This window comes from Zonotrichia albicollis, chromosome 7 (assembly GCF_047830755.1).
Source record: "Zonotrichia albicollis isolate bZonAlb1 chromosome 7, bZonAlb1.hap1, whole genome shotgun sequence".
Lineage (NCBI taxonomy): Eukaryota > Metazoa > Chordata > Aves > Passeriformes > Passerellidae > Zonotrichia > Zonotrichia albicollis.
In genome coordinates, this window is record NC_133825.1 from 19,526,781 (window position 1) to 19,548,249 (window position 21,469).

The window sequence follows — 21,469 nt, forward strand, 5'->3', positions numbered from 1 at the left end:
CATATTCCTGCTTTAATAAGTCCAGTCTTTAAATGGGAATTTCTATTCCTAACAGCACCTGTAAATCTGATTTTCTGCCTCCCTGGAAGCCCAGAGTGGTGTTCCAGCCTAAACGAATGAGGGGTGGGGAAAAGAGGGGTGTAAGTGACTGTACTCCACTTAACCTTTGGAACATGGAAACGTTGGAGGAAATTGGGATAAAGCGAACCCAGAAAATGCAGCACTGACTCTTAAACACTGGAACACCAAAACAACCTGATTAAAATGAATTAAATTGAATATTTTTATTAGTCTTGGAATTCTAGTCTTTTATTAGCCTAAATGGATGATGAAAACAGCAAGGAAAAGCTGTGAAAGCCAGAAATTTGTCCTCAAAGTGCTTGAAGAGCCCTGTGTGTTGGAAATCAGAAGATTGTCATGGAAATAACTGGAGAAATGTGTTTTTTCTTGCAGGGAGGACGTCAGGACAGCCAACGTCATCGCAGCTGAAGCGGTCACTTGTCTGGTCATAGACAGAGAGTAAGTTCCTCTTTCTGCCTGGGGGAAAACTGCAATTTAAACCTTTTCCAGAGCTTAATGAGAGCCTTGGATCATCTTCTCCAGAGTGGCCTCTTAATTTGGGGTGATAAAGTCACAGAATTGATGAATGGAGGGAAGGTGCCCCTAAATTATCGAGACAAAACTCAATAGTGACAATTAGAAAAATCATCAGTGAATAATTACAAAGCTCAATAGTGACTGTTAAAATCACAGAAAGTCCAAATGGAAATAGAGGAGGAGCTGGAATTACTGTGGAAGTTTCACAGTATTTTCTCCTGGCGAATGTTGGAGCAAGGTGTTATCCCAGTCCACGTGGGGATGGAGAGTCCTTGGGAGAAGGCCACAGCCCTGCTGGGAGCTCTGTCACTCAGAGGAGATGCAGGAGATCAGAAGAGTAAAATAATAGTTTATACAGGAAGCTTGAGAGAATTAAGGGGTTAATGCAGAAAAAAACTGTGCCTGGATGCTCCAGTGCTGCAAGTCCAGCTGCTCTCTGAAGTTACTGGGAATGGGATTAAAAATAACATAAAAATGGAACATGATTCCTGGGCTGGTTTTCCTGTTGTGCAGCACTGGCACAGATTAGAACAAGGCATAGACACTCCCAAGATGATGGGAACCTTTCCATGGGAATGTGCTGTGGATCTGTGAAACCCACAGAGAGGGTGAATAGAATTTCACTGCCTTCCCCATGCAGGAGCCCCAAAAAACCTGCAGGAGGGAGCCAGAAATTGTGGAATAACAATGAAAAATTGCTGATGTTGGAAAGGAAAATAAATTCATGGTATTTTTGAAGTATGTGGGACCCACCTGTGGGCCTGGAGAGCAGTGTGGATAGTTGGGTGTCTGGGCAGGTCCAGGAGCTGGATCCATGATCCTTGTGGATCCCTGGAAGAAATTCTGGAGCCCTTCTTGTGTTCTGGTGAGAGATGGGATTCTGTGATCCTTTAGGGCTCATCTCCATCCCCTCAATCCTGTGGTTTATGTTATCTCACAGGCCTCCATTTCTGGAAATCCAGCGTTCTGCACAGGCTGAGCTGGGGAAAATCTTCAGTAATCCTAATAAGTTCTGATTTATGTTAATTCATTATTAATTGCAAAACCCATGGTCTGTCCATTGAACACAAATGGGGGACACCTGAGGCTCCTTCCTCAGTCTGATAGGTAAAACCTCCAGCCTCCCTTCTCATGCTGTGTGGCTAAGAGAGGAAGGAGAATTTGATTATTTAGCAGGATAATATTTTTATATTTTTATGTTTTTAATAATTAGATAATTTAGCAATCATTAATTCAGACAAACAAAAGCAATGAATAATTTACACTTTTTATTTTTACGCTTTTGCAACAGGTACTTTTGGTTTGCACTGTGAGAATTAAAAACCCCAAATAATTCAAGTGACCCATTCCTGATAATTTCCCAGACTGTTCCTTTCCTTGTCTCCTGTGCCTTGTCCTCAGCAGTCAGTGCCCTTGAAATAGTGAGGAAGTACAAGTTAAATTTAAACTGATGAAGCTGTGGTTAATCTACCTCAGAGATTCTATTAACAATGTGCAATTAGCAGAGTAACACTATTTAAAAAATCCTTATTTATAGGGCAAGAAAAGTGACCCTATTGATGGCCCTATTTATAGCTCAGAGCAGGCTGTCCTGTGTCCTGGCCAGTGCTGAATTTCATGTCCCAGCTCTTCCTTAGGCTGTTATTTTATAGGAATGACAACAGCAGGAGCATCATTTCATGTGGAGATAAACTCCCAGGACTTGTGGCAATTTGGGAAATTGGTTGAGGAAAAAAGAACCAATTTTTTATATCCAGACAGAGCAAATTTTTACATCTTTTGGGTTGTGGTGGTGGATGAGAAGGCTTAGTGACACAGGAGGCGGCAGTGGGAGCAGGGAGTGGGTGTTCCCTGCAGCTGGAATTTGTTCCCTGCAGCAGGAGGGGTGACACAAGTCACTGAGGCTGCCAAATATTTTCCTTTTCCCAGACAAGCTCTTTGCCTCATCAGATGGAACCACTGAAGCAGCAATTTCCATGCTCTGTGGGTGTCCCCATCTGAAGCAGCTCAGCAAAACTGGCGTTGCAGTTTCAAAAAAAACAAGTGATGGGAAAAGACCTTAACACATGGAATTCCTGGAGAATTCCAGCCTCACTGACCAGCATCACCCATTGGAATTATCTGCAGCAGGATAACTCTTCCAAATTCCTTGTGGAAGGCTTCCCAAGGCATCCAAAAATTGTTCCAGTTGCCACATCTCATTAACAAAGTCACACCTTGGTGCCACAGGAAGTTATTCCTAAGGGAGGCATGAGCCTGGCTCTGGATTTGCCAATTTTTCCAGCAATTTTAGGGCTGATTTAGCTGCTGCAGTGTTTGTAGTTTGGGGGTGAAAAATATTGGAAACTTTCATCCCAGGGATGAGCCAGGAGCTCTGGGCAAGTTGGGTTGGAGAAGGGAATTGCTTAAGTTGAATTTGAGAAGGGAATTGCTGAAGTTGGGTTGGAGAAGAGAATTGCTTAAGTTGTGTTGGAGAAGGGAATTGCTTAAGTTGGGTTGGCTCTGGAGTTGCCAATTTTTCCAGCAATTTTAGGGCTGATTTAGCTGCTGCAGGGTTTGTTGTTTGGGGGGTGAATAATAGGGGAAATTTTCATTACAGGGATGAGCCAGGATCTCTGGGCAAGTTGGGTTGGAGAAGGGAATTGCTTAAGTTGGGTTGGAGAAGGGAATTGGCTTGAGTTTGAGAAGGGAATTGCTTAAGTTGGGTTGGAGAAGGGAATTGGCTTAAGTTGGGTTTGAGAAGGGAGTTGCTTAAGTAGGGTTGGAGAAGAGAATTGCTTAAGCATGACAAGGGGGAATGCTTTGCCTAAAAGGATGTCTGGAATTTATAAAATATGTATAAAATGGCTACAGGGCTGAAGCAGCAGGAGTGGGAAATACCACGAGAGAAGTCAAACTGGAGCTCATGATGGGTCTTTAATTACCAAATGATGTTGGTGCTGCCTTGCTTTTTAATTTCCTTGTGAAACAAGAGGGCTCTTCAGTCTCAAAAACACCCCAAAGACTCCCAAAAAGTAGTACAGCTATTTTTGCCGATCTAGGAAGATGTGCTTTGCAAAGTGCATTTCCAGCATCCTTTTCTGGTCTAGGAATGAGCAAAATCATGATCCAACAGTGAAAACAACTGCAGAAAGCATTTGTTGCATCCCATGGGCTTTGTTCCCACTTGTCCTTGTCTTGAAAATATTTGTTACAAAAAGTATTGGTACTTTTCCCATCTTGCAGTTGTGTTTTTGAGTCCCTTCCTTTACTGGAATAATGAATTTCAGTGGGATTTGGTCCTTAATCCTCTTAATCCTTCCCTGTGAGGGTGGGGAGGCCCTGGCACAGATTCCCAGAGAAGCTGTGGATGCCTCTGGATCTCTGGAAGTGTCCAAGACCAGGCTGGATGGGGCTTGGAGCACTCTGGGATAATGGAAGGTGTCCCTGCCCGTGGCACTGGATAGGATTTCAATTCCCTTCCAAAAACTCAAACTTTTCTGGAAATTCTATGGTTCCCATTGGGAGCACCATTCATTTTCGTTCCCCAAGGAAGAAAGCCAAAAAATTGTGTAGTCCTACCTGGTCAGGTGTATTCGAAAGAAAGAATTTGGAATTCAGACAAGGAAATATTCCAAGGAATTTCCCATTATCATCAAAATTTCAACACAGAAGGGGAGGTACGGTAATCCAGTAGGGAAAATTAAGTCAGAGGGTGACAAGGGTGAGGAAATGAAGTGAGAGCCCTGTGAGGGACCACAGTAAGGCTCCAAGCTCTCTCGTGAGCTGGGATTGATTTATCCAATGTTTTTCCTGCCATGGAGCACAGACCCAACCATGGGCTTATGGAATTGGCTTGGAAACTTCAACAAAATCCACACAGCCTTCATGGGAATTGTGACAAAAAAGGCCAGCTGGATATCTGACCATCTGAGGGAATTTGGAGAAGCTTTTGGGTACTTGAGGAGCCACAGAGCTCATTGCAGCCCCAGCATTTCCTACTGCTCAAACCTCCACTCTGGGAACACACATTAATATTTTACAGCACCTCTCAGATGGCTTTAAGGCATTTTTGTTTCCAAGTGCTTTTTTTTAAAAATTTATTTACAATCATGGACTTTCTGTCTTTAGGACTTGCCTTGACCCTACAAGATCAAGGCTGTTGTTAATGAAGTTTTTCCTGTGGTGGCACTGCAGGAATTCATCCTCTGGGAAAAAAGTTACCCTGGGAGCTGCTCGATGGCGCTGCCTCCAAATTGTTCTGAGCTTGGCCTTGTCAGAGCTCATCCTGGTGAATTTCCAGGCTCCTTGGAGGCGTTATTAGATTTGTTCCAGAAGTCAATTTGGGGAAAAGTTAACAAATATGTGCTGGATTTGATGGATTGGTCCTTTAGGAACTTGTCTGTAAAAGGTCTTCTGATAAAAATGGTGCAGACACGCCTTGAGCATCTGTTCTGTGGATCAGTTGGAATAAAGATGCACAGACAGACTTCACTTGCAGCCCCTTTGTATGGAGAGAAAACAGGAGGGAAGGGTTCCAAACTCATTCCTGACGTTTGGATCATCACTGGCACCCTCAGGGACGAGTTGGTGCCACTCCATAATTCTTTTTTTTTTTTTTTTTCACACCTACCTCTTGAAACTGAGAAAGTGTTTGAAAGTGTTTGTGGCTGCTCCTGAACTGTCGGAATATTTACACCGAGGTTGATTCGGGTTCATCTTTTATTTATATGGGATTTTTTTTCCCCTCCATATAATTTATTTATGGTGCCAACAACGTTTTCCTGGAGCTCGGAGATTTAGCAACACTGTGGGTGTTGGGAGGACAAAATTGCCTCATGCAAATGGAGAGAGAGAGGAGCTGATGGATCAGAGCCAGAACAACTCAAAGCCCAGCTGCTGCTGACAGAGTTACAGAATTACCTGGAATTTACTCCAAATGCTGTTTCTCCAGCTTCTTGTCTTCTTCAGCTGCACATATCAATAGGATGCATAATTTTTAAAGGCAACATTTTAAATATTTCAACTATTTTTTGTTTTCCACTTTGCATTTCCCACTTTTGTCTGTGTTTCAAAGATTTGGTTTGTTTTTTTTTTTTTCAGGGAGAGCTGTGAGGTGTCAACAAAGGTTATTGGATCGGCCCTCCTGGCAAGGGAAATTGGAGAAAAATGAAATAAAAAAGTATTATCCTGGCATGACTGACCCCATATAAGCTGAGCCGAGCTCTTTCAGTGGAGATTTTAGGGTTTGCTGCTCTGCTGTTTCTCCCAGTCAGAGCAAAGTTTATCCATGGAGAAAATTGGTTATGAGGAGAGAATAGAAAAAATGAAGAGAAAAGGCCACGGGGAGAAAAAAACCCGAGCAGTTTCTGATTGAATTCTGGGACTGAGCTGAGACTTCAACAATGTTGAGATGAGCAATAAAAAAGGGACTCAAGTGAACTTTGATAGCTTGCCCAGTGCTAAATCTGGCTTAAAATTTTTAATAAAAATTAAAGGGTTTAGATAAAATGTTGTTGCTCCTTTTGGTGATTTTTTCTTCTTTGCTGTTTCACTGGAAAAGATTTATTTGCACTGCCAAAAAAAGGGGGGTTTTAACCCTGCCACATTTTCCTAAGCAAATCAAGCCTAAATCACAATTTAGGCCTTAGGTTTTGCCTTATGGCCTTCCAGGATGGTGTTGCTGTGTTAATTAATTGCCTAAATACCTGTTTGGGGTGCAATTAGGCATTAACACCCCAATCCTGCTTTTGTCTCACTGTCACCTTCAGGGTTTGGTTTCATCCTGTGGCACATTCCCAGCAACAGGGGGAATGTTACAAATCTTACAAATAAGATAAAACTTGAGGTGCTGAAGGAGCTGAGTTGTTCCTGTTTTCATTGCTGAGCAAGGAATTTGGGGGTTGAAAAGTTACTCCCATTATTAACATGTCCTAATAATAAAAATGTTAGTTATTAGATTGGGTAAAACCCACTAACACGTGTTTATATGAGAGCAAAGGGTTTGTGCCTTCTCTTCCTCATTAATGAATTAATTAATTTGCTTGCCTGGCAGGACGCTGCATTTCCCCAGCTGCCCTGGATTTCCCTCACCTGCTCAGTGCCATTCATTCTCTTTGATCCTACAAATCCTCCTTGAGAAAGGTCCATGTTAAACATCCCCTTCTTATTCCTTATGTCAGAAATGTGGCTTTTTCTTTTATTTTTTTCAATGTTTCAGTTCATTTTTTGTCAACTTAGAGCAATTCCTTTTCTTGAGCTCCATGTTTTCATGCCTCAGGAGTGTCAGGAGCACAGAAGAATTGCAGGATTTTCATTTGTGAGGCTGTGACATTAAGGCAGAGATCAGTCAAGAGACTCTGGTTTGCAGCAGTTCATCTTTTCAAACTCTTCTTCCTTGAAAAAAAGAAAACCTGCATGGGACAGACCCACTGGGAATACTGGAATTGGATAGTAAAAAGTAGCTTTTCACCTGGAATATTTTTGTTTCAAGGCATTCACTGATTTCAGTTATTAATTTCTGTTTTTTCATGGAATCCCAGGATGGTTTGAGATGGAAGGGATATTAAGGATCATTCAGTGCCACCCCTGCCATGGCAGGGACACCTTCCACTGTCCCAGGCTGCTCCAAGCCCTGTCCAGCCTGGCCTTGGGCACTGCCAGGGATCCAGGGGCAGCCACAGCTGCTCTGGGAATTCTATGCCAGGGCCTGCCCACCTTCCCAGGGAACAATTCCATCCCAATATCCAACCTGAATTCCCTCTCATTCAGTTTGACATGTTTTTGGATGCTTTTTCTCTGAAGATGAGAAAGCTGGGATCCAAAGTGAACATTTTACTTTGGAAGCAGAGGGATTTACAGGGTTCCTGGTTGGAGGACAGGGATGTGATGGTTGAGGTGCCCCCGCCAGCCACATTTGCTCTGAAACTTCTACTGGAGGGTGAAAACCTTCAGCAGCCCTTTCAGTGGGCTGGATAAATAATTTTGGATCTTTTTGGCGTTGGTTTCTGCATCTCCAGCATTCCTGAGGCCTGGGCCTGGTGGGTCACCAGCATGGAGATCCAGCCCAGATTGCTGCCAAAAAGCCACACTGGATTTCTTGGCTCCCAGGTGGAATCTCTTCAGTTTCAGTGGTGGACCTGCTGGGACTGGATGATCTTCAGGGTATTTTCCAATCTTGGTGATTCTGTGATTTTCCTCTCAAAGTGTCCTTTTGTCTTTACAGCTCCTTCAAGCACCTGATCGGGGGCCTGGATGACGTCTCCAACAAAGCCTATGAGGATGCAGAAGCAAAAGCAAAGTAAGTGCTCAGCATCAAGTCTCAAACTTCTGTTTGTTGAATTCCACTGGAATTCCCAAAAAACCCCTCCTTGTTCTCCATGCAATAATGCCAAAGAGCTTAAAAAGGAGAGATTCCTCCTGTGGATGGAGGAGTTTTCCTCCTCGTGTCTCCCTGGTTCTCCCCATGAATATGGAGATGGGTCTTCTCCAAAGCCAGGTGGTCCCAAGGTCCTGCTCAATCACAGTATTTGAATCCAGAAATCCTCTTGAAATACTGAGATGAGAAATACATTGTGAGGTGAGAAACTCCAGATCTTGGAATTGCACTTGAGGGAATTGTCGTTGAGGGAATTGTTGTTGAAGGCATTTCATTTCTTTAGAGAGCTCTGACCTTTCTCAAATACCTTCCAAAGTCAAACATGTTCTGAGACAAAGGATGGGCAGTGGAATTTGTCATTTGAGGATAAAAACTAGAGCTGCCTTGATATGAAGTAGTACATTCATCTGAAGTCCACAATAAATATTCATTCCTTTCAAAAGGGAGCTGTAGAGTATTAGATTAAAATATTTTTAAACCCCCCACTTTTTATTAATTCTTGAGCTGCAATTTGATTTTAATCTGTAATCTTTGAGCTCTGATTCTATCCCAATGATTAAAGCTTTTCAAGAGGATCCTGTTCTTCTTTGGGAGATGCTCAATATCAACCAAACACAACTGAAAGGCAGAAGTTGTTGAAAAGAAAATTAAATTTGCTCTATACAAAATTTCTTTACTTTTGCTCCCTCTCAATTATTTTGCTTTTATGGGGATTTTTTTCATAGCACATTAATGAAGGGGGGAAGTGTTTTCTCAAAGTCAAATGCTCTGAGTGACTGCTTAAATTGCAGATTCCAATGGGGTTATACATAGAAACTTCTCATTAAACCACAGGGGTTGGAATGGTGGCTGCTGAAGGTATTGGGCACCTCTGTGGAGGGAAAGTGAGAATTCCCAATTAAGTATTGATTAAAAATAACTCTTGGTCTGTTTCAGAAACTAAGATCCATCTCAAAAGTCTTCAGTTCATTAGCAAAACTTGTTAATCCTGCAAAATACCCATAGATTATTTCTCTTTTCTTATGTTTAAGTGATGTTTCAAATATTATATTTAATTAATTTTAAGGTGTTAAAAGAGTTGCATTTTAGATTGGAATTATATTTCCCTGCCTCAGATCAAACGTGACCTTCCTTCTTATAAAGAGTTCCATTAAAAAGATTAAATTCTCTAAATTCTTGTTGACCCAATTAAAAAGGTGGGAGACTATCACCTTCCTTTATCATCCCCCTAAAAAAGGGGATTTGGGGCATGGAATGCTTCACATAGATGATCCCAAATATCCCAGGGCCATTCAGTTATTATTTTATATTAATTTTTGAGTGTTTCTATTTGGGTTATGTTGATTTCCATTGGAGCAGAAGGGAAGAAAACATTGGGAATAACACTGGGGAATTTTGGGTTGGGTCATAAACAATGTCATGGTCACAGAAGGTTTTTGAAGGTGCCACCACAACCCATTAGCACCAAGAAAAATGTGCCCTCCCCACATCTCTAATTTTAAGCTATATTATTGAGTATTTATTATCCCAGAGACGTTGGGGTTGCAGGTTGAGGAGATTTTGAGGGTAGTTAATGGAATTTTAGGATCTGCTGTACAATGTGGGAGGAGCTGCAGTTTGGGACCTCTTTGGAAGAAACTCTTTCTTTTGGAAGCCACCGGGTTTTGACCTTCACATTTTGGAGCTTTCATCTTCTCCAGTCCTTTCCTTCTAATGCCAAGTGTTTCATCCCAATGGAAGGGCAGGGCTCTGCTGATGGAGGAATTGTTCCCTAAAAGGCTGAACCAATTAATTTTCATAGCAACTTTTTTATCTTTAAAGTCAGAGGCCCGTGCTGGAGCCCTGTCACTGCAGAGTGGGGGTGACAGTGACATTATTGTCACATCTTGACATTTTGCCTCAGACAGAGCAGGAGTGATCAGTGTTGTCTGCCTGGAAAAACATCCAAAAAAAGGAATGTCCTATTGAAAAATAGAGTATTGAGCAATTAAATTCCATATTCCTGTTTGCTGGGCTCCTTGAAAACCAGCAGAAAGATGGATAGAGGCAGGAAAAATTGTAAAGTTCTTTGAGGAGAGACCCCAGAAGAATTGTGAGCCCTTCCAGAAAGTTTTAGTGTTCCAGAGGCAAAACTCCTTGGGCGAAAAGTCTCCTTAGCAGCAAGTTTAACCTGGATTCCTTTGCAAGCAGCAGTTAATTAGCTCCAGCTAATTGTCCTTCAAGGCCTATTTTTTTCCAAGGGGAGGTTTGTGATAGGGAAGAACTGGGAACATAAAACGTGGGCAGGTTTGTGAGGCTTTATGCAAATCCCATGGAATGTTTTTGCTCGTCTTTTTTTAGCTCCCGTCTCCTTTTCAGAGCTCACTGCCAGCTGGGAAAAGGCCTTGGGATGCCTCTTGGGGAACACATGGATCAGGATGACCAAGGCCAGCTTGGGCAGGATTGGTGTAATAGGAGGTGGAAGAGGTTGGGCTTTGAGGTCTCTTCCAAGCCAAACAATTTTAGGACTGTAAATGCCTACAAAACTAGTGGCACTGGGGTTTTTTTCCCATTTCCATGCTGGAGCACATCCCTGCAGTCACAGAGCTCAGGGCATGGCTGAGAGGATGTTAGGCAGAAGTTACAGGCTTGGAATATCTTTCCATGTATCCATCTGTCCTCCAGGCCTGGAAGAGCTGAGCTATTTATTGTTTATTCTTATTTTAGAGGCATTTTCCTGCTTTTTGTCAGCTTGGGGTTGGCAGTTCCCTTGAATGTCCATCCTTGGTGTTCCCTCTCTTAAATCAGCAATTGCAGACACGTCATCTGTGAGACCAAGATTTTAATTGTAGGCTATGATTTTAATTATAGGATTGTGCAGGCTATAATATGAATTATAATATTCTACTCCTTGAATGTATTCAAATGACTTAATGAATTAATTAACTAATGGATATTATAGTTGCCTCCTAAAAAGGGAAGGAGAGAGGAAAATTTGCTTCATGCTCAAGGAAATGGGAGTCTAGAAGACTCCCAGTGTCCCAACACCAGGAGTCCCAGGGCCAGCCACGGTGGCATTTAGGGCATGAAGGAGATGCCCAAATCATCAGGATTATCTCAGTGTAGGTGGCTTCCAGATGGAGCCACTCCAGCAGCTTCCATAAATCCAGGAGGACGCAGGAGGGTGGCTTCTGCTGCAGCTGGTGGTGCCAAGTGGGGCGAGGTTCAGTGACCCCCTTTGCTCAGGGCACACCAATCCCTCCTGCTGGGCTCATCCCAACCTGGGAACTCTTGGCATTGATCCCGTGCAATTATTGGACCCTTACCAAGGCTGCAGAGGTTCCTCTCTATCTGGTGGTACAGCCACAACACTGAGGTGTCCCTTGTCACCCAGCTGGGACAGCTGGCACTGCCTGGCTGTGCCCAGCCAAGCACAGCCCCCAGAGGCACTGTCCCAGTGCTCCCATCACATTCCCAGCTGGCTCCAGTGCCCATCTCCTGTGGCAGCAGGGCTTGGGATTGATCCCCAGCTGAAGCCTTGGTCTCTTGAGAAGGCTGACCTAGAACAGAGTTAAAGAATAAAGCAGGGATTTATTAACAGGATCTCCTCCATGGATCCACCTTGGGCAGCACAAGAGCCCAGCCAGGGCTGCACCCAAGGTGAACCAAAATGGGCACAAAATGGACACCTACTCACGGGGTCTGTCACTTTGACCAGTTCTGCTCCATTTGCATATTGGAGTTAATTGTCCAATTCCAGCTTTAGGTTATGCAGTCCCATCCTGCTTGTTTTTCTCTCTCCAGCCCACGTTGTTTGTGCTCTTGGGCCTGAGGTTTGGATCATTTGTCCTTGGTCCTCAGCTAGAGCAGGAATTGTTTTGTCTCCCTGCTCTGTGCACAGAGCTCACTATCCCTTAATGTGAAGCCCAGACCCACACACCAAAGCAGCACAGAGTCTGAAAAAGATAAAAGCTAAAACCTGAGACATCAGAATAACCAACAAACCTTAAAATATTTCACAGCTTGGCTTGGCCTTGCTGTGTAATTGTATTTTAAGCAGGACAAAGAGTTTGTTAAGGTGAGGAGATGACAACTTTGCCTCCTGCTGTCATTTTCTTCCAATCCAAAACACCCATGGAAGGAGCTTGGGGAAGAGTTAAAGCAAATGGATCCACCTTGGGCAGCACAAGAGCCCAGCCAGGGCTGCACCCTAGGTGAACCAAAATGAGCACAACATGGACACCTGGTTGTGGGGTCTCTCACTTTGATCAGTTCTGCTCCATTTGCATATTGGAGTTCATTGTGCAATTACAGCTTTAGGTTATGAAGTCCCACCCTTCTCATATTTCTGTCTTCACCATTGTTTATACTTTTTGGCCTGGAGCTTGTAACAGTTGTCTTTGGTCTCAAGTTGGAAAAGGATTGTTTTGTCTAACTAGCCTGTGAAGAGAACCTGCTGACACTCCATATGAAGCTCAGAGTTACACACTAAAGCAGCACAGAATCTGAAAAATATCAAAACTAAGACTTAAGGCATCCGCCTGGACTCTGGTGCCTTCATGCCGTTGCTCCAAGCTCTCTGCAGGTTGTTCTGACTGCACTTCTCCCTTGTTTTATTTCCCGTCCCAGCTGTATGGCAGCCCTGGGGGAATGTCTGGATACTCACGGCCAAAATCAGCTGCTTTTCCCAGAGCTTGAGGGGACAGGGACCTTTATTTAGTGTATGATGCCTTTCCATGTCCTTGCAGCTCCAGAGCCCTTCATCTTTCTGGAGCTGTGTTTTAATGAATAGCTTCATTAACAGCTGGACTCAGAGAGCTCTTTTCCAACCTGAATGATTCTATCCAAACCCTTTTGTTTCAATCCCCTTTCCCAGTCCTCTTTTTCAGTCCCTGAGACGTCCTTTTTTTCACCTTACACCCCCTCTCTCACTCCATTTATTCATAAAAAAGCATCCCAGGAGTTCATTGACTTAATTTTGCTGCAGACGGTGGTTATAATTTTTTTTCCCCTTTTATATACCTATGGAAATGAATCAATATAAAAGTATAAAGATATCTAAGGAAAAGAAATAAAGGGTAAGAGGAGAGACAGTAGAGGAAAGATCCCACCATCCAGAAATGAGACTTGGTTGTTGCAATTTTGATATCTGTGGGTCCAAGTGATGGTCACAGTCTTATCCACTGAGGATGAGGAAACACACTGAGGCTGGATTGGCCATTTAGCTCCATAAAAAGGAGCAGAAACCAGTTTATCTTCATGGAAGCTCCTGTTTTGGTGTGATGGAAAACCTTGGGAAAGCTTTGCCTGCAGATGCTGCCTGTGCAGGGCTCTGTCCAGCCTGCTGGGTTGGACATCCAGCCAGCCCTGGGGTTGTGTGGCTAAAACAGCCCTGGGTGTTAGAGAAGAATGGTTTTATTTTGTTTATAAATACCACTGAGATAGATTTTAACCCCTGCCAGAAGGGAAATGGGCAGAGTTAGCATTCCAAAATGGGAGCTGCCAGTTAATGAGGATGATTTAGTCAGGGTCTGACTTGGTGCTGGGCTGGAAAACTTTGGCTGAAATAATACACCAAAGCATGGAAAGTCATTTTTCCTCCAAGAGACAATATTTGCTGGCTTTGCAGCATCAGGGAGCTGTGCTGAGGGGCTCCATCCCCCTCTGTGCCCCTTGTTCCCTGAATTAGGGACCATCTGGGAAGCAGCTTTTGCCTCGGCTATCCGTGGTGCCAGACTGGGGAGAAATCCTGTGGGATGTGCAAAAAGCTGGCAAAAAGCTCCTCAGGGCTATAAAAAGCAGAGGTTGCAGTAATTTCTTTTAAGCTGTGTAAATAATTGAAACCCTTTCTCCTCTCTGGTGGGGGCTGTGTGGAAGCAACAACTGATCATTGATACCTGCTCAGTTTGTGTGAGCTGCAACATTTAATATTCAGAAAAACTGAGATTTTAGGTGGCATTATCTGGCCTCTAATATGGAAGAGCTTTTTCTCTTCCTGCTGGAGAGTTTTGCTTTTCCCAGCATTCTGCCTTAAATAATTTGTCATTCCATCCTGAAGCCACTGCTTCAGGATTTCAGTTTGTATCCAGCTCTGTCACATTTTCCTGATTGCTGTAATAAATAGGGCTGGAATTAGAAAACATCTCAGAAATCATTTGAAAATGTGAGAGCCCAGCAAGAGAGCACGCAGGGTGATGTCCCTAAGTGAAGGTAAATGCTAAATATGACTTTGTTTATTGAGGGGGACTTGCTGTTTGTTTGCAGACTTGAATTATTCACACAGAGACCACACCAGGCAGACTTGGTGGCTGCTTCCCTCTGGAGAAAGAGCACTGGGAATGCTCTGTCACCCACCAGGGATTTGTGGATGACCTTTTGAAAGCCAGGTTGTTTTATTTAGGTAATAATCTCTGTGCTCTCCCCTTGCTCTGCTGACCTTTGGATGTGATAATGGCATGTCAGATGGTGTGGAAAAGTCAGTGCCTCTAAAATGTGCTGCTCTTCCAACAGCTGGCTGCATTTCTTTATGGAATTGGGGTTGTCCTCTTTGTTTTATGGAATTAGAGCTGTCCTGAGGAAGGAAAACTGCAGCAGAAATCAATCATCCCTAGGATCAATCCTATCCCTAGGATAACAAATTCCAGAGGGAGCAGAAATGCAATGTGGACACCTCCATACCAGCTGCATGTGGTGGAAACATTTGATGTTCTGGGCCTTGGAAATATCAACCATTCCTGTGGCATGGATGGGAATCCTTCTCCCAGGAGCTGCTGGGAATATTCTGCTAATCCCAGAGCTCTGTGCTGTGCTGGTTTGGTGCTTTAACCAGAAACCTTGGCCAGTTTTGGGGGGATCCAGGCAAAGGCAGCATTAAAACATTTCCATGCACCCCTGGTGGTGTAAATTGGTTGTCCAGCACATTTTGGAGCTGTCCTGAGGGTTTATCTAAGCAGCTTTTAAGGATTACACCACTGTAAGTTGGGATATTTCTGTCCTGCTGTTATCTGCTGACTTAAATAACAGGAAGGCATTTGAACAAAATATGTAATCCAAATAAAAGTGAGTGATTCTGCTGCTACAGGGAAACAGTGATTTTGGAACTGCTGGGAACAGGTGTGAGATCATTTGTGCCTTTCCCAGAGCTGCAGTTCTGTGTTAGTCCAGCTCTGCTTGGAGCAGCTCCTAGGAGCTCAGACCTCACTTTTATATCCAAGAATTTGTAAGAGGAAGGAAAGAAGGAGATGTAGAGCCAGTGAGAGATGAAGGGCAGAAATTTTGCTGGTGCTGGTACTCAGGGAAGGTCTGGCAGGAAAAAATTTGGGACCCAGAGGGAAGCACCAGGGCAGGAGGTGGGACAGCGTTGTCTCCCTGATGTCAAAGGCATTGCCAGATAAAGAAGTTTCTTCCCATTCACCCAAAAAACTTCCCAGGCCAGGATTTATGGGAGTAGCTCCAAGGTTTAGGAATGCTGGTTGTTTTAACTCAGGGAGAGGGGAAGGAGTAGAGGGTGGAGGTTCCTGTTTCAAAATGAGTGAATATTCATTGTTCTCCCTGCTAACATAAGTGAGTGTGGTACCCAAAAACTGCCCAGCAAATTCAGCTGACCCCAGGACAGAAATTGTGTCACACTGGGAGATGAAATTCAATCACCCAACTGTGAAATGGAAGAATTTAATCCCACTTTAAGTGAAAAACACAGTGTAGCTTTAACTCCAAAGCTGCTGCAGACATCTCCATCTCACCAAAACAGCTGAGCCGCCCTTTTTCATCTTCTTTGTAGAAAACAATCACTTTTCCTGAGGGCTCAAATTGCTGTCCATACACAGCTTCCAGTGTAAATGTAGTCCCTATTCCACTCAGGATTTCTACCCTCATCTCATCCTTACCTGGGAGCCCCTTCCAGAGGTAAAGGAGCTCCAGGAGAGCTGGAGAGGGACTGGGGACAAGGGATGGAGGGACAGGACACAGGGAATGGCTTCAAAATGACAGAGTGGAAATTCAGATGGGATATTGGGAATTAGGAATTGTTCCCTGGCAGGGTGGGCAGGCCCTGGCACAGGGTGCCCAGAGCAGCTGTGGCTGCCTCTGGATCCCTGGCAGTGCCCAAGGCCAGGCTGAAGAAACCTGGGACAGGGGAAGGTGTCCCTGCTTTTGGCAAGGACGGCACTGGATAATCCTTAACATCCATTCCAAACCATTCTGGGATTCTAGGAAAAGATTCCAGGATAGATCTGTGCCTTTCCTGCTCCCAGCTGTGGGACCCACAGGATGTGATGCTCCTGGTTTTGGGATCACCAGGAAGGTGCCAGCTTCCCATTACAGTAATATATATATTGAGTAATGGAGGTTTATTTATGTTGTTATTATTTTATTATTATTACTATTGCTATTATGACTATTATTACTATTATTATTACTATTATTATTATTTATTACTATTACTATTATTATTTTTTTCTCATGTGCTTGTTTGCATCACTTGTGATGCCAGAATGGTTTAGGTTGGAAGGGACCTTAAAACCCATCCAGTTCCATGGGCTAGGACACTTTCCACTAATCCCAGGTTGCTCCAAGTGCATCCAGCCTGGCCTTGGAGTAGATTTAGGGCATCCCAAACCCCACACTAGTCAATGAACTTGGTTTCACTGGCTATGCTCTGTTCCACTTACATTGATTTGCCCTCAGTTGCATTTGCTCCATTTTCTCAGCGTCTCACTGAACGCTCCATGAAATGATTTGAGAAGTGTTGAGCTCTAAATCTTTAAATCATCTGAAAAAAAAAAAAAGTGAAGAAAAAAGAAAGGAAAGACAGTTGTCATGATTTAGCTGATCCCACAGTTTCTGCAGAGGTATAACAAGATGAAACATCAGAAATATAGATAAGATGACATTGTGAATATGTGTGAGAGCTCAGTGCCTGTAAACCTTGAAAGAGGAGATGAAAGCCTGATCTGGCCCATTATGTTGGACATTAATGTAAAACTGCCTGGAGGTTTTTAATGGGGCTTTTGTTATTAAATTTCTGATGCGAGTTAAAAGCCCCTCATTCGTGGATGTATTTAAAATTCATTTTAGTGATGGCAGTGAGGTGTTTCTGGCTCTGTCTGCTCAGCAAAGCAGCACAGGGAGATGTGTTTGAGCCCTTTCTTTGCTATCTCTTGGTTTCCTGTCATTTCCTGTACAATTGTTGGGTTGCTCTGTAGAAAACATCAAATAACATAATTTATTGATCACAGAGTGAGGGATTAGAGTGATACCATGAGCATCAAAGTGTGCAATTGGAATCTGCTCAGCTGTTGATGATCTGTGTTAAACAACTGTGCCTTACCTCCCCCAAGCCCTTCAGAGCTCCAGGTCCTGATCTGAGTCTGTCACAGACAGGTAGAGAAATTATCAAAGAAAAGGCTCATAAAATTAAGCTAAATTAATAGCTGGCCTGTCACTTCTAAGTAGTTTGCAAGTTCTCGTGTAAAAACAATCTGAGAAATGAGAGCTTGTTAACACAACAATCTATTCCTAGGGTGTAAAATATCTGTATAAACAATAAGATCTGTCTCATGAGAATCAGTAGAGAAAATATGTAAACTAATCAGAAATACAGAAGTTTGATAGATATGCAAAATACCATGCACGAGCCAATGTGGATGTATTATCAACAAATAAGATTTGACACAATGCCTTCTGCTAATCCTATAAAATATGAGCCACACAATAACAATCTGGCTTTTCCTTCATGAAGATAATGCAGTCTTGGTTAACTTATTACGACATTAGTCGTGGATTAAATCTCAGAGCTGGGTGCATTTCCATCCCAAGATGCTTCCTTAGCAAGGTGCATTCCTCACACAGGGATCCTTATTGTGGAAACCCAGGGCTCCTGTGCAGGAGTGATCTCATTCCCCTTGGAGGGCAGCATGGAATCCCCATGGCTCAGAACTCTTTGAGGAGCCCCAAATGGGAGCAGGGCTGGCAGCAGCCCCGGCCAGGGCTGGGACTCTTGGAACACACAGGGAAATTGCCAGGAAGTCCCTGCAGATGCTGGCTTGGCACAAAACTAAAAATCTCCACTTTGAAATATCAGCTGTGCCCTTAAATTCCCCCACTTCCAGCTTCCCACTTCCAAAGCTGCAGTTCAGCTTTGAAAGCTGTTTTACCAACCCCACTGGTCCAAATCATCCTTTTAATAAGGATGCAGGAGCTGAGTTGTCATATTTTGAATCTGGGTCAGATTCAGACATGAAAATATTTAAGAGTTGAGCAAGTGCTTAGTGAGGACGTGACCTCCTGCTTGGGAAAACAGCAGATCCAGGAGAAAATGCTGCTCCAAGGCTTTTGCTCCCTGCTGCTCACACGTGCCCTTGCTAAGTATTGAAGCTGACATTTAGAGGAAAAAGGATTTGCTCTCATGTTTTATGGTTGCAAAGGGTAAAGTCCTGCAGGAATGAGCCTTGCACCGGTCACAGATCACACTCAGCACTTTCTAAAGTCCCCTGAGAATTAAATATATTCATATTAAACATGAATATTAAATAATAAAATTTAGCTGGTTTTAGCTGTTTTTTCTTGCAACCAGCTAAAAATGGTCATTTGAACTTCCTTTCACTGAGTTTGAGAAATGCAGCAGCAAAATGAAGAATATTTCCTCCTGTTTCTATTTGTGTTTCAACCTCTCCATTGTTTCCCAGGCAGGCAGGTTTTTATCAGTGCCTTGTTATCCAACTCCTTGGAAATGGAGAAACCACTCAGACTTCTCAGGAGAGGCAGGAGAGGGTAAAGGCTGGAAAGAAGTAGTGCTGTACCTTCCCTCTCCTGGTGGGTTGCTCATGGTTTGAGGTGGGAGTCTCTCCACTCAAGTGTCTTTTATGTGAATCTCTTTGCATCGCTTCAAGCATTTTGCAAATTGTTTTAAACACAGCTGGGGGAAAGAAATTCAAATATTTGTTTGACCTGCAGCATCTCCTGTGCTGTTATACAGAGGAGGGGAGCATAAGAGAGCTGAGCTTGGGGGGTGCCAGGGGCTGCATTGCTCAAAAACTCAACAGGAGCTGCTTCAGTGAATTCTCCTTTTGAGTCAGTGAGGGTTGGATGGCACAGCCTGGCTTGAAAATGAAAATAATTGCAAACAACTCAGCTGTTTGAAAGTTTTCCTAATTTTCCCCAAGTTTCAGTGGATGGCATTGCTTAGAAAAAGAACATTTCTAGCAGAGGGCATCACTCCTTCTGCTGCAGGGGCTCAGCAGAGGGTGATCTGTGCCACCCCTTTGGAGAAGGCACAACAGGGATGCCAAAGGATTTGCAAATGGCATTGAAAGTGTCTCTAGAAAAAAATGACTCCATCATATTTTATTATGGCCTTCTAAAAACTCTCCAGGGCTTGGAATAGATTAAAGTCCCAGCAGTATCTCTCTCCCATTTCCAGTGTTCTTGTTGGGAAGAATCCTACTGTCATGTTGGACTCTAATTGATAATTTCAAAGTGATAATTTTCAATCAACTTGATAATTTTCCTGAAGTCCTTCAATTTAAAAAAACCCTTTCACTGTTAAAAAATGAAATTATCCAGGACAACTTTCAAGATACATCCAAAAGCATCCAACCTGCTCTTTCCTCAGAAACCTATTTTTACAGTTCTTTGTACACAGGACTTCAATCCTTGTGCCAATACTCATTTACAATTATGAACTCCACCTGAGAAGGTCTAAATTAGTGTTTGTTGCCCTATTCCCACATTGCAAAGCTCCAGTGTTGAGGGATGAGAATCCAGAGTGACTTGGGGGAGTCAGGATCAGACCTGTGAATGAGGAGCTGGGGTTTTGCTGCCTCCAAAACTGAATAATCCAGAAAACAGCTCAGTTTCCAGAAGTGGGACCCTTCCCAGTGAGTCTGGGCATTATCATTTGTGTGCCATCTCTTTATTTGATAAGGTGCAGCCTTATCTGGCTCTGCCCTTAGAAAAGCCCAGTGCCTATTAGTGATATTTATTTGTCTAATAAAACACAACATTGCCAGCTTGGACCTGTTCATTTGTATTTTACACTTCTGCTCTTTACTCTCAGTTTCTATGGGAACCTGGGCTGTTACAGCAGTGGGGAATAAAGAGATGAGGAGAAGTCTTGGAAAACACAACTCTGTTTCTCCTCTGAATTGGCAGGCACAAACACTCAGCTTAGATCCAAATAAACTGGGAAAGGAGCAATCAAGGCAGGAGAGTTGATAATCATCAAGTCCCTCCTTGCTGAAACATTTTCTGCTTGGAAAATCCAGGTGTGATGCTGAAAAGCTGGGATTGAGGAGGGGATAACAGGTTGTGGTGCTTGACTTTATGGCTATTTCAGTGCAGAGTGCTCCAGTGCAACTGCAAATTTTATCAAAGCCCTCTCTTTTTGGTGCAATTTATTACAGCTGAAAATTTTGTACATGAGAAGCACACTGCAGATCACCCATTCCAGGGGATCCTTCAGGATCTGCTGCTTTTCTCAGTGGTTAATGCAGATGGGCTCAAATAATGAGCAGGAAATAATTAGGAAAATCCCCTTAAGGACATTGCTTGCAGCACCGTGATGGGAATTCTGGACAAGATGCTGGGCTCAATGATCTGACAAGTCTTTTCCAACATAAATGATTCTGTGTTTGCACTTCAGCCTGACTGGGAAGGATGTGAGTGCAATGCTCTGAATGTAGAGTGTCAACAAGGTGAAGATGAATTTTACATCTTCCAAGAGGTCTGTGTTTAAAATCCAGCAGATTTGGTGAGGATATAAACAGCAAAAAGGCTTTTGAAACAGTTGGCCCAGAGCAGCTGTGGCTGCCCCTGGATCCCTGGAAGTGCCCAAGGCCAGGTTGGAGCAGCTTGGGGTAGTGGAAGGTGTCCCTGTCCATGGCAGGGGTGGCACTGGATGGGCTTTAAAGTGTCTTCCAACCCATTCCATGATTCTAAGATTTCAGCAGAGTCACTTGCTCAATAGCAGCAGAGCCTCTGATGTTGGAGGCTCCTGTTTTCCACAGCCCTTGGGCTGAAATTGGCTCATCCTCCCATCCCTGAATCCAGGGGAGGGGTTTGGAGCCCTGGCAGCTTTGGAAATACCACAGCTGAAGCCTCAAAATCCACTCTGCTTAAAAATAAATAGAGAACCACATGTTTTGTGCCTTAATAAGCTAAAACATTGGCACCTACTTAAAAAGGCAGTTTTGATTTAGTCCTGAGGGATGCAGACACTCCTAATCCCCATGTATAGCTTACAAAGGAGCTCTGCCCCCCCTGCCTTGCCTGGTGTTAATCAGGCTGAGGTGCCTGACAGGAAAATCTCACAGAATTAAGTTTGTTTGGCACAGAGCTGAGTTCAGGCCTCTCCTGATTCATTTTCAGTCAAAGGGAAGCTCATCTGAAAGCTCCACTGCTAATTCCAGGAAAGGAAGAAGGCATTAAGGCTCTCCTGGGAGTTTCAAGTGACAGCAGAGCCATTAGCAGAGGGGAAGTGCAGGAAGATGATCTTTATCAGAAACCACATATTTGGCTGTAGAGCTCAACCCCAGCAAT

At 43.5% G+C, this 21,469-nt stretch overlaps 1 protein-coding gene across 4 annotated transcripts in view; it reads left to right on the forward strand.

The window, feature by feature from the left end:
* Positions 1 to 21,469, forward strand: part of PRKG1 (protein kinase cGMP-dependent 1) — a 368,158-nt gene that overhangs the window by 304,051 nt on the left and 42,638 nt on the right. For all 4 annotated transcript variants that reach the window (XM_074544544.1, XM_074544546.1, XM_074544545.1 and 1 more), the window contains exons 8-9: positions 454 to 519; positions 7,802 to 7,876. In XM_074544544.1, coding sequence (XP_074400645.1) covers positions 454 to 519; positions 7,802 to 7,876 — 141 coding nt within the window. The remainder of the gene's footprint in view (positions 1 to 453; positions 520 to 7,801; positions 7,877 to 21,469) is intronic.